General features: G+C 40.1%; 2 protein-coding genes across 2 annotated transcripts; both read right to left on the bottom strand.

Annotated features, from left to right (window-relative positions):
- Window positions 1-816: 816 nt before the first annotated feature.
- Window positions 817-2,145, bottom strand: LOC139724271 (uncharacterized protein F54H12.2-like). The gene has a single exon (XM_071635413.1). The coding sequence runs from the start codon at window positions 2,143-2,145 to the stop codon at window positions 817-819; it is 1,329 nt and encodes a 442-aa protein (XP_071491514.1).
- A 6,815-nt stretch (window positions 2,146-8,960) lies between these two features.
- LOC139724270 (uncharacterized) lies at window positions 8,961-13,240 on the bottom strand. Its single transcript, XM_071635412.1, has 3 exons — window positions 12,799-13,240; window positions 11,223-11,708; window positions 8,961-8,992 (listed from the first exon to the last, which is right to left on the bottom strand). The coding sequence occupies exons 1-3, from the start codon at window positions 13,238-13,240 to the stop codon at window positions 8,961-8,963; spliced, it is 960 nt and encodes a 319-aa protein (XP_071491513.1).
- Window positions 13,241-16,882: the final 3,642 nt, after the last annotated feature.

Raw genomic sequence — 16,882 nt, 5'->3', positions numbered from 1 at the left:
TAAAACTCATTACATGAGTGTACTGCTTTTACCAGTTTGTAATGTAGTCGACAAGACACGCACTCAAAAAAAAAAAAAATGTAACCCACCAACAAACAAACGCATGTAATGTACACAACGCGAGAACGAACGAACGATTCTTTTGTACGTACAAACTGATCATTTATTCATGATGTGAATAAAAACACGAGAGCTTTGTTACATACACTGAAAAGATACATCTTGTCACAATCTTCCTTGTTTGTTTTGGTAGCCTAACGTTTAATCGGTTGTGTGTAGCGATTTGGCAATTTGTCTTAGTATCAGCTCTTTATCACGGATTGGTGCGTAAATAGGGAAGTGGTGATTGATGTATGCATGAACTTGGCGATCATTGTGTAAGCGATTGTGATTAAAGCGTGCGAGAATGCTACCCGTACTTTCCCCCCTAACTCTACGTAAAAGATAAAACAAACAATATTGTCCACACACTGTGGACCAATTAGACTGTAACGCTGTTTCATTGTATCGCCACGACCGACAATTCTTATCTAAGAAATTAACAAAATATTTGGAATATAAGGAGGGATGTCTGGCGAATGAATCGAAAAATTCCCCATGTCCGTTATCATCTATATAAATGGCTAACCAGTGACTTCCCGGTTGAGCGTGATTATCGGCATTAACGATCAAAGCCGCTGGAAAAGCTTTTACACCCCTTGGTAATTGATCGGAAGGAAACACTCCCAAAAATATGTTATTCAATTCGTAACAATTTTCTACAACGTTTAATATATCTCTAGTGTCCATCCTGAATCGAAGCACCACGTATACGCTTCAGACTCCAAAATCCAAGACGATATTTCGGCTTCGGTCAATCTCCACGATGCTCTCGTACTCGGCGTATACAAGGACATTGATGGTTATAGGCAGAGCTCTGGCAAATTGCATTTCTAGCCGTAGGTTTCCTTGCCTTCTCAGATTAAAGGTGTCTCCCGAGGATAGGTCCGGAGTCAGATCAAATGCGTACAAGCTATAGCCGTCCGCGTAGTCTTGACGGCTGATGCCATTGCCTTTGTCGTGAAAGAGAGTGTTTGTTCCCGAAAAGAGTGTCTGGTAAGCGAGAATATAGTTCGGGTTTGGTTCGGAGAACTTCGGTCTCAGCGGTTTCCAGGGGACTTGCTCCGTGTCGGCGTAGAGGGCGAGGAAGTTCAGGTCAAAGTGCTGGAAATTGTATGGGTTGAGCGCGTAGTCTCCGTTAAAGGCTGCGTTGCTTACGCAGCCTATGACTAGTCGTTTGGGCAGCTGACCTAAAATGAGACTTTCCCTGGTAAATGACAGATTACCGCGAGGGATGGAAAATGTCTTCACTTCGACTCTGCGAATCGGATACTTGGCCGTTTGACTCTCTAGCGTTTTGGCGTGAAGCAAGGCTGTTTCAGGGTTGAGTTTGATGCGTCTCACGTATAGAGAGGCTTCGCTGATGACAACTTTATAGTTGCTGTCAGGAGTAGATGACATTAAACTGAATTCATCTTTGCTGCGGTTCAGTTTAAGTTTGATGTCTAGGCCTCCGAGAAGAAGGCGATCCTGAAAGACCATATCCAGATGAAGCGTGCCTATCATGTCCACTGTGTTACCATTCTTGATAAACGAATGGCGAGTTTTCAGTCCTTGATTCGTGGAGCTTTCCGATAAGGGATTGTTGTCTTCCATGCCTCCAGCGGTGTCTTTGTAAAACAAAGCGGATGTCAATTGACTCTGTTTTGCTTCAGGCCCGTATGTCAGAAGCGATTCCAGCATAGCGCGATAATTGTAGGTATTGTTAGACGGAGTGATCAAGCGATCATTCAGCATTAGATCAACGTCGCTGAATAAGGTGTGCAAAAACATGTTCGTGGGTGCAACCTTGGCTTCCTCCTGTATGGGAGATCCATCGGGGTTAGTCACTTTTGCTCGAACGTGAAGTAAGGTTTGCGACAAGTCGGTGTATTCTTCCGGTGAGCCTTGGATGTGAAACTGAATGGGCGTGGCGTCCGTGATGTTTGTCAATGGAAAATATTGCACCCATTTCCCCTTTTCTACAGTAACTTGGGTTGGGGGTAACGAAAACAGATCCGTTTCGGACTTGTCGCATGGACAGGATGACTTGTGAGGTTTATCCATGGTAGTTGTTTATAGGGCAAGTGTAGGCACGAAAAAGTTATAATGCGTCGAATATATCGGGACTTCTTTTCCGTCTCTTGTTCTTGCTGGAAGTGAGGACCGGTCGAGCTCTGTCCTTCTTTTTATGCATGTTCGATTTGTGTTTTTTTGCGCGGGTTGTTAATTTCATTTCTTTGACAATTCTGTTCAATTCGGCGCTGGAAGCATCTTTGAGACGGTTTCCTTTCACGACATTTTGCGCGACGTTTATCCCGCTTTGTAGAGCTCTCTTTCCAAGCAGCTTACCACCTTGTGTTATAAGCGGTAAAGCCGTTTTAAATAAACCTTTTAACATTCCACCTAATCCGTATCCACGTTGTATTCTCGCCCCACGAAAGACTGGCACCGATCCACCAATCTGAACTGAGCTCGGTATAATTCCATTTCTCACGTTTAGATACTGTTTCAGAGACATTATTGGTATTGATTATTTATATTGCCGATTAAATTATTGCTCGTGCTATCATAGATATTAATAAAATAGGGCTGGCTTCCTGACAGAACGGAAATGAAGTATCGCTATGACTTTCCCACTTTCAAATGGCACCTTTTCTCCCAAATCATTCCTTATATCAATAGACACTATGTCAATGTATTTTGATTTTACGGGATAGTAATGAGGCCGTTGAAACGAGTGCGAAACAACTTCTCCAACCTTCTTTCGATTTACAGATACAATTTTCAGCAAGGGAGCGCTAATATCTCCTACTCTCTGATTTTCTATAATATCGGTATAAACGTATATAGCATGTAAAGCGCCATCAACGTCAGGCAGAAAGGGCGCCTCCGTGTTCGTCTCCGTGATTGTCCCGTCGGGAAACCCGATCAATTGTCCTAATCCCGCACTCACGCGCAAGCCACTACGTGGTGCCAACGTGACGGCTACTCTACCTGTATTGTCATTGGTGCGAAAATTTACGTGACTTTGGAGGTTTTCGGGCAAAGACTTTTTGATGGCGTTACATACGTTAGCCGTTTCGCGGTAATAACCATTCGGTATGCATCCACTATGCACTTCGCGATTTTCAACGTGAAAACTAAATTTGTTATTGCTAGCGTTCACGTTAAACCACGAAAAGGGATAAATAAATTCGACCAAAGCGACTTCCCAACCACCTTGTAAAGAAAGAGGCGTCGCTAATTTGGTTTTATAACTGGTGAGAACATTGTTCGGAAAATAATTCATGGAACTATTCGACGGAAGCGTGACGTAAAATTGTTCTTCGCTCTCCATCGTGACCCAATCATAAATGACAATCTAGTCAGTTATGATACTCTTTATCTATCTCATCTACCCACTGATTAAAAGAGGAAGGATAACCAACAAATTTGACAAAATACTGCCTTTTCTTTCCTCTCTTTCTCGTCTTAAGCACTTGTTCAACTCCGTAATAGCCCTCTTTCGGTTTGTTTACTTTCTGCAATTCTGGTTCGTAAAAGGTGCCCGTAAGCGATTCTCCCTTATCGTCTTCTAATTCGTAAATAGGTAAGCCTCTGTATTTGCGACGTTTGACATTAAACAGTTCCTCTGTCCAATTTGGTAAATACCCCTTTTCAAATTTTTGCTTGGCCTTGCTAATACGCACTCGGTCACCTTTCTCAAACTTTCCACTATACCCACTATCAGACTTGATCGAGATAGAGTCTTTATACAATGTTTTCCAAACGTCTCCTTCGTTCCTTTTGCTGACGAGATTGGGCTTAGTTTTGATAGATCTGTGGTAGCTATTATTGTAGGCCGTCACTAGCTTTTGGAGAATCGTTGTGTACTTCAAAGTATTTCTATGGGTAAAATATTTCCACATTTTTTCTTTGAGAGTTCTATTAAACCTTTCAACCACGCTCGCCTTCGTGTCATTTTCCGTAGTAAAAAACTCTATGTCTCTCTCCTTTAAAAATGTCTGTACTCGGCGATTCGTAAATTCCGTCCCTTTATCTGTTTGTATCTTTAACGGTACGCGCCCTGATTTAAAAATACCCTTGATAGCCCATGTTAATGCAATGCCAGTTTTGTCTTTCAACGCTACCACCCAAGCATATTTTGAGAGGACATCTATGACAGTAAGCAAATATCTGTTACCACCGTTATGTCTAGAAAGTGAAGACACATCTACCAGATCCATTTGCCATTGTTCATCCATACCAGTCACTAACACCTTACTCTTAGGAAATGTTCGCCTTACGGGTTTGTGAAGTGTGTAAGTATCAACGCTCGCTAACCACTCCTTAATTTGTTTGCGTGACAGCTTATGTACACCGTCCTCCTTAACAAACTTATGCAAGCGATCTACACCGCCAAAACTCGCCTCATGCTCAGGATTAAAGTATATTTGTCTCAGATATCCATCCATTGCATCCGCATTAACAACCTCACGCATTTAATAATAGCTATTCAAATGCACTCGCACCGTTCTTCAGCTCGCTTATAACTCAAATCTGTCTATCTGTCTGTCTGTCTGTCTCCTTCTCTCTACCCATTTTGTCTATCTGTTTGTTTGTTCGTTTGTTTATTTTCTAATACCCCCTTAATCTATTTCAAGATCAAACACACACACACACACACACACACACACATGCAATTGTATATTTAAAAGAAATGTATATGTAAATATTGTTACGTACATGTATATGAATATATCCATATCAAGGACATGTCGGTGCGCGAAACATACGGGTATACGCATATTCACTCAAGCAATCGATCATACTAAATCTAGAGTGCACGAACGAGTAAGCCCAGAATTCACCAAACAACATCAACAAATCCACAATTTTGTTTGTAAACACTATCAATAAAATCAACAAAATACAAACGAGTTTCAAATTTTCACGGAATCATCCATACAGTATTAAAAAAAAGGCTTTTATTCGCAAATTTACTGAGTAGCATCATGTTATACACGTATTACATCCATATAAAAATAATCCATAGGGAGCTAGCTATCTAGCAAACTAGTATATTTGCTTATTTGTTATTGGGGGAGGGGGGTTGGGGTTGGGAGCGGCTGTGGTAGAGAGTAACAAAAAAAAAAAGGAAAAAAAGAGCTCGGATGACAAAAAAAAAAAGGAGGGAGGAGCTGTACAAAACTGGTTACAAGCTTAACACCTGTTTTTTAAGTGTTTTCTGTATTGCTTCTCTACCTAACTGAAAGTGGAAAAACTCCACCATTTCCACCACCAACAGCTCTCTATCCTCTTCAAAGAGTTCCTCCCAATGATAAATCTGGCGCAGTTGTCCAATCAGGTCAGTCTCACTGACTGACCTGATTGCTTCATCAAAATAATCATCGACTATTTCACTCCAACTCCTCCACAAACACTCTACATGGTCCATCTGTCCTGGCCGGTCGTGTTGGCAACCGTAGCAGCGAGAACGTACCACCTCATTAATCCTTCTCGTCACCACCGCTCCAACTACAACCATCAGCGACGCCGAGAGACTCGCCGTCTCCTCCTCCTCCTCCTCCTTCCCAGTTTTGGTCCGGTCTCCGTCCTCCTTCTCATCCCTCTTTTCCTCCTCCTCCTCTCCGTCTTGGTCCTGCCAACCGGCGTGTCCTCCCTCCTCCTTCTTCCCCTCATCCTCCTTCTCAGACCCAGGCACAGCACCAAACTGGATAGTTGTCCTTACTTCGTCCAGCAAGGCTTGGGGTATCTCAGCTAGCTGCCCCGACCGTTCCGGAGCCCAGCAAAAACGAGGACTTTTAAAGGGAGATAACACCACACAGGGAGGTGTATCGCCTCCGCTGACAATCTCCCCAGGCTCAAGTTCGGCGCGAGCATCCTGTTGTAGAGCAGGGTAGATAATGCACAGCGAAGAAAGCAACCGTAAATATACTAGTCCGACACAACCTTCGACTATTCTATTTCTTCTTTTTTTCTTTGTAAAAAAAAAAATAAATAAATAAATAATCTCCACGCCTATCCATCATCCCCCTGTTGGTTAACTTTTTTTTCTTCTATTTTGTATAATGTTCTCACTCCTTGTATCAATTTGACTTTCACATTAATAAAAAATGTATTTCAAAAACACAAACAAACAAACAAACAAGATATAAAGTTCACTTCGTTGACTTCAACTTTCTCTGCTTTGACAAAAACCTATCCGCTTCGGTGACATGAGCATTTACCGACCTCATCACTTTCATGAACTCTTTCCAGTTTTCTAAAGTGAGATTGATGCCTCTTTTTCCAGCAAACATTTTTGGTCCACTATCTTTTTTCTGATAATATTCCCTGATATTCACGTAGGGTTTCCCATAAAACGTTTTGACTACTACAAAACGAGATTTCCCAATTTCAAACGCAGCTTTGACACCCTCCTCGAATTTGTACGGTTTTTCTAAAGGCTGATTTTCACTAGTTGTCGGTTGCATCTTGCTTACATTTTCACACGACGAATCCTATCAAATAAAATTTAAAAAAACAAATCAACAAATACTACGAACGTTTAAACCTACTACCATCATCCCATCAGCGATCATCATTATCACGCAACGCCATATTTCAACTTTCAGTAGCACATTCAACGAAACAGACATCATCAAAAAAAAATACTGTACGCCAACACTCGATCATTACGACATGATATCCACAATACAAACGACACTATACATTGTATCAAAACTACGTTTCGAATCTTACCTGGAAAGCGTTGTTAAGCAAGTTCTCTGCCAACTGATGCGGAGATAGTAGTGCACGGTTTTCCTCTGATGCCGCTACAGCAGCGTACGATGATGAAGCAGAAGTCATGATAAAGTCGGAATGTTGTAGACTCACAGTCAATTTGCTCACAGCTAAAAAAATCGCAACAGCAAATGCATGTCGTTCTCCTCGCTGTCAAGTTATTTATACACTTTCTACCACAGCTTTACCCCACCATCATAATTAATCCCAATCTTTGAACGTAACTACCATCATTCTTCACATATTTCCTTGCTCCAAAAAAATCACACCAGTCGATGCTCTCCAACCTTTCACACAACACGTTATAAATCATGTGAACAAGTCTGTCAAACTTCAACTTGACCCATAAAATACCACCATAATTTCACCATTTACCAACATTCACTACCATCAACTCTTTCTCATACACCTGACACGTAACTCCATTACCCTTATATTTTCATATCGCACCCCATTCATACCCTCATCTTTTTTTACGACTTCCCCCCCAGAGCAAGGGATTAAGCCCCCCCAACTCTATCTATACGCCACTCTATCTATATACCAATACCTATTCTTCTGAAGTCAGTTTTGACATGCGGGTCTGAATTGACTGACGGTATAACCATCGGTTTTAATGGTGTGCCATACTGCGTGTACGTGAGTAAAAAATACGCAATATACAGGACAAATACACTCGTAAAAATGAAACAGAATATTATCACTTAGAGAGAGAGAGAGAGAAAAGAAAGGTCAAAAGCATTTCACATATAAAGCTTAGGTTATCAACGACTAACCGATGACACTGCGATGTGACAACTATATGATACAGTTCCTTTCATTATTGAGAGCGTGCATTGATACTATCCAATGTCAAAACAAGCAAACAAAGATAACAAAATGTATATAGAGAGAATGATCTAATGACAACAGCTTCACTTTATCTTAAATGTCCAAATAGGTAGTTGAAACGTTGTCTTCCAATACCTTTCTCTTTGGATAGAAGTAGGTAAAGGCATTCTTAATTTGTGAATAAGTGGAAATTCCGTTTTGGACCACACGAAATCCTTTGTTGATGCCACTACCAGCAACCTTTGAACGGAGTACCTGCAGGTACGTATCTTTTGAAATGTCATTTTGTTTCTTATTGATCCCTTTGCAACTGAATTTGTCAGTAGGACCAAAACAGTAATACGTTTTACTGCAAAGTGCTATTATCCCATCCCCCTCCCACTCTACTTTGAATAACCCAGGTGTTCTCTTATCATATCGAGCGTTCTCGGGGGTATCGTTTCGAGGAAACCAGTGTGCCTTGTTGTTTTCATACTTCTGTCTCATATTGGGTTTGATTATGTTATCGAACGACTCGGACGAAATGGCGATATAAGCGGAGTCAGTATCCATTTCGCACATTTGAAAGTCTGACAGATCCACGTATTCCAAGAGAAAATCGTAATAAAACTGAAGCATACGTAGTTTCGCTAATTGGTAGACGGCATGACCGATTTGAACAGGAAGGTCCATGGTAATCTTTCTCTTTGCCATATCAACCTCGTAACAATTGTCTGAGATGGGGTTCAAGTCCCGGAAAAATGTATCGTTAACGTGTTTCTCGGCTTTCTTCCCATCGCAAACATTGACGTTTCGATGTCTTTCCTTATTTGTTATTGTTTTACCATAAGACGAGTTGCCGATGAGTTTCATGGTGTCAGCTATAATGCTCTTAGAGGGATCAATATCACCCCTACGTCTAGCATTTGACACGCTTTCACCAAAGTGTTTGAAACAGGCAACGGGCTTGTACTCCACAAACTGGTGTATCTTGGATACGACCAATCCATGGCGAAGATACCATTGGAGTAGAGGTGTGTACAGTAGAATGTTCTGGCCAAACATACTACCAATTAAGCTACGCCTAGGAGTGTTCATGATGTCATGTTCCTTGGCGTAGGATCCCATCACGTCCCCGATATCTTCTCTAGATATGTCTACATTCTTAAAAATTGGGCACATTTCTGAAAAGTGTTCTGTAAGATGATCAGGCACATGGATATCACACTGAACGAACCCAAAGAGAGCACCATGTTGAATAGCAGAGAGAAGATTCTCTTGGGTCAACCCATGACGGTATTTAGGAGGAGGAAACCTTTCCGTGAGAAAAGCGCTTAGTTTGGGATCAGTTTTGCGCATTTGTTTATACTCACATTCCCAAATGGAAATGTACTCATAACCCAGACTTTGTACGTATCGCCGTTTTTCCTCGGTCTTTTCCAGCAATTCCTCCATAGTTTTTCCCAGTTTGGTATTCTTTGTCTGACCCTTATTGAGATGACAAGGATGTCCATGGAAGTAGCATCCATGAAATTCAAATACTTGTTTGGTTTCGGCACAAAAGCCATCCACGGGAAGTTGTAGATGTCCGATTTTCTTTTCAGAATGGTTACCGGCATGTCGAATGGGAATTTGTCGACAAAAACTTTCGTATTCTAACCACTCTTGGGCGATCGGATGCCTATTTTCTGGCTTAAAGTTATTCTCGATACGTCGTCTTACATAGTGGCCTGTTGGCATTCTTTGCATAATTGCGTGTAGATACAACGCATTTGCATCAAAACCAACTATCTTTTTACATGGCTTACCCCCACGAATTTTTGTTACGTTACGCTCATGATACCTATGAAAAATGATAGACGGACCTCCCACCAAATTATCACGGAATGTGTAATAGAGATCCTTGTCTTTCTCCGAGATCAAGCTAAAGTGTGCCTCTGGGCTACATTTTATCAGATACTTCATGGTAAGTCCAGGAACTGAAATACCGTCTTTGAACAGATCGATTTTGAGATTTATATAGAACTCACGCATCTTCTCCACAGCTTCAATGAAAGGTGTAACGTCGAGATTATTGTACCATATCAAATAATCTCTCAGGCAAGACATCTTATTTTGTTTCCAGATGCGCTGACAGTATTCATACTGCTCTCTTGAAAAGGAGGTATGGTTGAGATTATCCCTGAAAGCTTCAATAGGGGGAAGTTCAGATTCATTCAGTTTATCGAGGCAATCTACCCAGCCATGAGGAAAGTAACCTTTCCCCTGTTCGCAGTCATATGCCTTTAGAAATGCTGCGTACGAAAATCCAGGGGCAAGAAAATTTGAAATATCTAAGAACTGGAGATGCTGCGACTTCAGAGCCATGTGATTATGGTTTCGCTTTATCACAAAGTCGACCGAATCATACTTTAAAAGCGAAGGATAGAGAAATTGTTTAATTGCATTAATGTCATACCTCCCCGAATTAAACCCAACCACAGGCAGTTCTTCGATGTGATTGACAAACCGTTGTTTTAGTCTCATGAGATGGGTTGCTTTCTTAGGCTTGTCTTTGTTTTTCGTTTGCGAGGTTTCAAATTCTTGTATTTTTAGATCTAATTTTTCTGTGACGTCCTTGTAGAAAGACTGAAGCAAAGAATAAGAACGACGACTGATTTCTAACATATACATCACAGTGTCATCGATTAGTTTTTGTGAGTCTCCATCGGACACTTGACAAAATGGTTCCGTGTACCCGGGAACGTTTGAGTTAACGCTTACACTCATCGGAATATGTCTAGAGCTATATTGTAATTTGTCAGTGGGGGTATCATTCAGGTCGTTGCCGTTTTCTATCTTTTCTAGGTAAGACTCCATGTCGAAGGTAGCAAAATAAGGAAAGTATCTGCGGTCTTCTTCAACCAAAATCCCTTCATCAGCCAACTCTTCCCATATTGTAAAGGGGTTGTGAAATGTAGCTCTTCCCTTAGGGAAAATATGCTTAGTTGCTTTAGAAGTACACATTTTTTCGTGTCGATGAAGTGACTTTCGAGTTTTCCAAAGTTTGCCACATGTGCGGCATTGGAAATTTTGGCAATATTGTTCAATATCTGTGATGAAGCTGAAATGATTTTCGTATAGATTTACATACATAGTATCTGGAAATTTGTCCAGTCCCCGTCGGACGAGTTTAGCGGCTACTGTTACATTATCATTGTCTGCCAGTTTCTTTTCACATTCTGTCACATCTACATCATCACTACATTGTACTGGTTGTAACTCGTACACCATAATATTGATCTTAAAGAACTCTTCCACTTTACTCAAATGACCGAGTCTAACGCCTGAAAACTCTGAGGTGGAAACATGAGGTAGGCCTGTATACTGTTTCAGCAATTTTTTGGCCTTGGTTTCAAGACATCGAGGATCTACCCCTCGGAAAAGAGCTAGACATCTAAAAAGACACAAGTTATCGTCATATACCCGACCATCTCTATGGCTGTTGGCTAAAGAAACAATGGACTTGTTATTTAGTATGTAAAGTGGGAGATCAATTCCAGTACCTATCGGATGATCTTTGATACAAAACACGTAGAACGTCACATTCGTGATATGCTGAACCACCCATTTGGAATTTGGGCGAAGTGTTCGAGCATATTCCAGCACATCTTCTTTGAGAAATTCATCCAAAAACTTTTGGAATGATGTTTCGTCTGAAATGAGAGCGGGTTCATTGAAAAGTCTGTTATTTCTACTGGCATAATAATAGCGACACTCGTTTGTTTCATTGTTACACAATACAAAACCATAAGACGCATTGATCTTAAATACGGTAGACTGTTGTTCGAACACTTTTTGCGCTTTTTCTCGAAGAATTTCGTTGTTAAGGTTTGGAAGATGAAAGTTGTAAAAGCGATGAACTCTGCCAAACGACTCTCTATCTTGAATGTCAAGCCAATGTTCCCTGTACACTTGGGCGGCGCAGCTTTCAGGATCGATGTGCGGAGGAACGTTGATAACTGGTATCAAGTCAGCCCGGTCGCGACGTCCTGAAAATTAAGTACATTAATTGGTACACAGTATTTGTTTCTTAAATTGAAGCCTCATGTACTGTACGTGTACACTGTAGCACATATATCGCGGCATTACGCTTTAAATAGGAATATATTCTGGAAAGGAAATACATGTACGTATATTTTGCGGTTTAAATTGAGTTAAGAAGTTAATATTGTGCGCCTACGACAATTCACTCTTCATTGATTCAACTATAAACTTGAATGGATCTGTGTTAAACAACTATGAACGAAACAGCAAGTAAAAACATCACAATGATGCATGTAACCATGCTTTAAAAAAAACAACGATGCAGGGAAGGTCTACTGTTATTTCAATTATTTTATTCATTACTTTTTGTATTTTTGTTACGATCTGAAGTCACACTCAAGCATACATGTGTGTTGTCTCTTCCACGCTACAAAGAAGTCTCTGTTTTCTCTATGTTTGTACTTTAAACCACGTGAGAACTGACTAGGTCTTGTAAGAAACAAACTCATTAAACTAATTTTATCGTGAAAGTGTAAACTAGATGACATTTATAGATATGTAACATTCATGGAGCATTCTATGTTTCAACGTTGAAAGACATTTTGATAGTATTACATGAATCTTAGCGAAATTCTGGCTATAAGACACATGAATATCGCGTCAGTACATTTTGAAGGAACTGAAAAATTCTAGAAAAAAAAAATAACACACATAATCACACACACACAATACCATACACACATCAATGAACGCTAAAATAAAATATTGACATGCGATGTTAACTACACTTATTCAATGTAAAAAAAAAAAGAAAAAATATATACTGTATCTAGATATATTTTACGCCGATCTCTGATGTTGGTAGCTTGGGCTCTATTCACATAGTATAGAGATATTCATTTTTTTTTTCTCCGTGCTGACTGGTACTCATATCGATATCACACGGTGGGAATATAAAACAAACTTAATAAGTATTTGAAATTCATTTGTTATCGATGTGATGGCAAAATTCAAAATCTATTTTAACAGATTTGTATAGCTTCTTTATTACCCCTTCATCACAGTCATTGTTTTAAGTTTAATAATTATACCTACTTTTTGCTTGGTTTCCTTGTTGTTCAAGTGCTCGCTTTTTGGGTGTTTTTTGAAGAGTCCGGGGTCGGTGGGAATCCAGATGTTTCATAAATTTCTCACGTTGATAATATGTCCGTCCACACGTATGACACAAAAAGGTTTCTTTCAGGCGATGCGTTTTCACGTGTTCATCAAGATGCTTCTGTTCTATGAATTGTGCATCACACTGTGAGCAAGTTAGACGCTGGTCTTCACCATTTGTTTTAACGTTATTCGGATCTTGGTGGGTTTTCATGTGTCGTTTGAGACTATCTGGCCGACTGAAACCTTTTCCACACAAATCACACACGTGCAATACTCTCTGTCCTTGATGAAATACACGATGGTGGCGCAACAAATTCTTTTTCTCTGTGAAATCTGCGCTGCAAAACTCACAACTAAATCTGCGACAGTCGTCTTCCATGGTGGCTTTAGTATTCTATTACTGTAAGAACATCGGGCCGGTGTAATCAACAAAGATTACACAACATGAGTAGAAACACACTTCTTTCTTGAACTTCCAGAGGTCCACGCTCCACAGCTGCCAAAGCTCGAATGAACCTCGTCTCGAGTAAAGGAAGATTATAACTCCCGCCCCACATTACGCAGAGTGGTAATTTCCTACGGTTACGTAATACTGCCACGCTTGAATGATTTCTGGCCTCTGTACACAGATCCCCCACTGCGTTATGTATTAACAGGCACTTCCAAACCTTCAATGGCCAACCAAAACACTGTATATAGGACCCCATACCTTTATGAAAATGACTGGTAGTCTTGCTCACGTATTGTAGTCACGCTGTTAGTTAAATGATAGTCTCATGCACTCTCAAGTAAAATACTTGAAGTTGTGAATACACAAAAACTTTTTCACAACATTTGCGAGCTTCACTTAACTGTCTTACATTTAAACACTGTCGAATTAATGCAAAGCTTAATATACAAGGATTATTGAAGTGGAAACTGTAATACAACCTGAATTACACGCACGTTAGAAAAAAAAAAAGAATGGTCGGTAAACAAAGCTATCATAAACCAAAGATCTATCGCAGGAAAAACACAACTCAGCAGAAAGGAAACCTCGCAGATCATATATCGCAACGCACAGGTAGCAACTAAAATTGCTTACACATAAAACACAAATGAATGCGAGAAATGCAAATACATTCTCATTCGCGAACAAAATCATTCTTCATATTATCGTGCACGATGTAAACGTCCGCAAAATTAAATGAAGAAAACGGGCTAATGTTTCAAGAAAAAAAAAACTTCTTCGTTTTCGGTGTAGTATATCAAACCGACCAAACTACAAAAAACAAACCACGAAACGAAAATAACCACCTCTTAACAAAAATCTCGACTACGAATAAATGCGTCAATCCCATGCTTTTGTCGGGGAATACAACGAGAGTTATCTATCTGATATCATAACTCGATAATAACAGACATGTATAATCATCTCTACTGTTTATTCAGCTTGGTACGATACAATGATGAATTCCCTCAAGCTCTAGCGTTTTGTTCTGTTTTGCTCTATTTTGTTTTGTTTTGTTTTGTTTTGTTTTTGTTTTTATTGTATTGAAGTTCAGAGGAAAATTCAATTACAACGTCGCAGTAAAAATTGCTCGCTCTGAATATGTCGATATTGCAAGTGATATGCTCCACAGCCACCAAAAGCCGAGTGAACGTGAACTCGAGTAAAGGAAATTCAAATCTCCCGCCCCACTTCATGGAGATGGTTTCTGGCACCAGCTTGCTTGCTTACTGTGAATATCTATGGGAAATGTGAGCGATACACTCAACACCCATGTAAAGGCCGAATGAACCTGAAGTCGAGTAAAGGAAGTTTTAAATTTCCCGCCCCACTCCATAGAGACCAGTCATTTCCTACGGGTTACGTAATACCATCGACTTAACTGGCCACTGTACCAAAGATACATGTACTACTGCGTTTAATGCGCACAGGGCACTTTCAAACCTTCGCCTTTATTGATTGCACAAGCTTGCACAATCAAAGGTTGATCAAAACACGCATCACTATCAAAAATTACTGGTAGTCTACTTCACGCGTGGTGTTCGCGTTCAATTGTTATGTCATTGTCACGCATAATCGAGTGAAATACTGGATAAAGTCATGGATTCACATCCAACAACATGTGAACTATGTAAACATACTGAATATATTCTTCGATTTAAGTGATGCGCTCATGAGCTAAGATTTTGTTTGTGTTGCAAATAGAGTAATGTGTTTATAATTTTTGCTTACCAAAGCGAGTCATATTATTTTAACAACAATAACAACAACAAATGGATCCGTTTGTATAGATAATTGGTTTGTAATTTGAATATTATGTAAATCGCATGCGTTGAGGAGTTTCATTCCTGTTGTTCATAGAGTAAACTGTATATAATTTTTGCTTACCAAAGTAGTTTATATCATTATAAAACAACAACTAGGTTCGTTTGTAAACACGTGGTTTCTACTTTGAATAGCTATACATGTATACCGCGTACGTCTATGAATCGGTTGACACGATTATCATTTTTTTTTTCTATCTTTCTTCGTGTATGTAGCCTGCCTAATTCTAACGCAAAAGATTCGAGGCATTTAAAACTTCCGAGTATATTGTTATTCATTTAGGCTACATCATGACCCGTTATCCCCTCATAAACTTCAAAAATGTATATATGCGACGTATCCTATCCATTCTACAATATGAACGGGCAATAATGAAGATCATTTTGCTGCACGATACCTCATATACGAGGCTCCACGCTACAATTTCGTTGAAAACTGAGTGACACGTTCACGAATAAAATCGTCACTACAGCTCATTCGTTTAGCTCCGCAGAGCGCTTACCCTTTCTAAAAAAAAACTAAAAAAAAAACAAAAAAAAAACAAAAAAAAACAAAAAAAAAACAAAGTACACACACAACAAAAACAACAACAAATGTCGCGCTCCGCATCCTGTCATGGCGATTGTAAAAGATTCCACCCTCACCTTCCTAAAAAGAAAGACAACAACAAACAGCCCTCCACATCTCCGACACCTTGTCAAAATTCATACACACTCACATTCCAAGATAAACACAACTACAACGGAGCGCTCCACATCTTATGGTCACGGCGCTTGCAAAGGCTCCACGCAACAAATATTCAGGTTCGTGGCACGCTGATTTGCATATTTTTTACGAATACGTCATCGGTGATAATACGGCTTCATGCATTCTCATAAGGCTCCACATAGTGCTCACCTTTACAAAACAAAGACAACAATCACAAAGGTAGCGCTCCACATGTGATAGAGCTCTTGTAAGGGCTCCACGAACGATGGATTTGCATTCATCGTAGGTTAATTTGCATATTCAACGATAAATCATCGACAAAACTATTGCTTCGATACATTAAATACAATATATCAGGCCCCACAACTAGAACTCCCACCCTCCCTCTAAGAAACGACATAAATGTAACGCTCCACATGTCGCAATCACAGCTCTCAAGGCTCCACGCTCACCTTCCTAAACAAGCAAGCAAGCAAGCAAGCAAGCAAACAGAAAGCAGTGTAGAGCTCCACATCACACGAGTCTCACTGCTTGTAAAGGCTCCACGAACGATGGGTTTGCATTCATGATAAGTTAATTTACATATTCACTGGTAAATCATCGGCAATATTATGGCCTAATGCATACGCATCAGGCTCCACAGCTTGAACTCCCATCCTTCCTCTAAGAAACGAAATAAATGTAACGCTCCACACGTCATGGTCACAGCACTCATAAGGCTCCACACTTAAATTCCTAAATAAACAAGTAAGCAAACAAACAAAAAGCAAATGTAGCGCTCCACGTCACACTAGTCGCACTGCTTGTAAAAGTTCCACGAACGATGGGTTTGCATTCATGATAAGTTAATTTACATATTCACTGGTAAATCATCGGCAATATCATGGCCTCATGCATATGCATCAGGCTCCACAGCTTGAACTCCCATCCTTTCCTCTAAGAAACGAAATAAATGTAACGTTCCACATTATAGTCACAGCACTCAAGGCTCCGCACTTA

This window comes from Diadema antillarum, unplaced genomic scaffold (assembly GCF_040938485.1).
Source record: "Diadema antillarum isolate AM-2024a unplaced genomic scaffold, OU_Dant_1.0 scf00000210, whole genome shotgun sequence".
NCBI classification, from domain to species: Eukaryota; Metazoa; Echinodermata; class Echinoidea; order Diadematoida; family Diadematidae; genus Diadema; species Diadema antillarum.
Note: the sequence above shows the minus strand (reverse complement) of the source record. Positions and strands in the feature narration are given on the sequence as shown.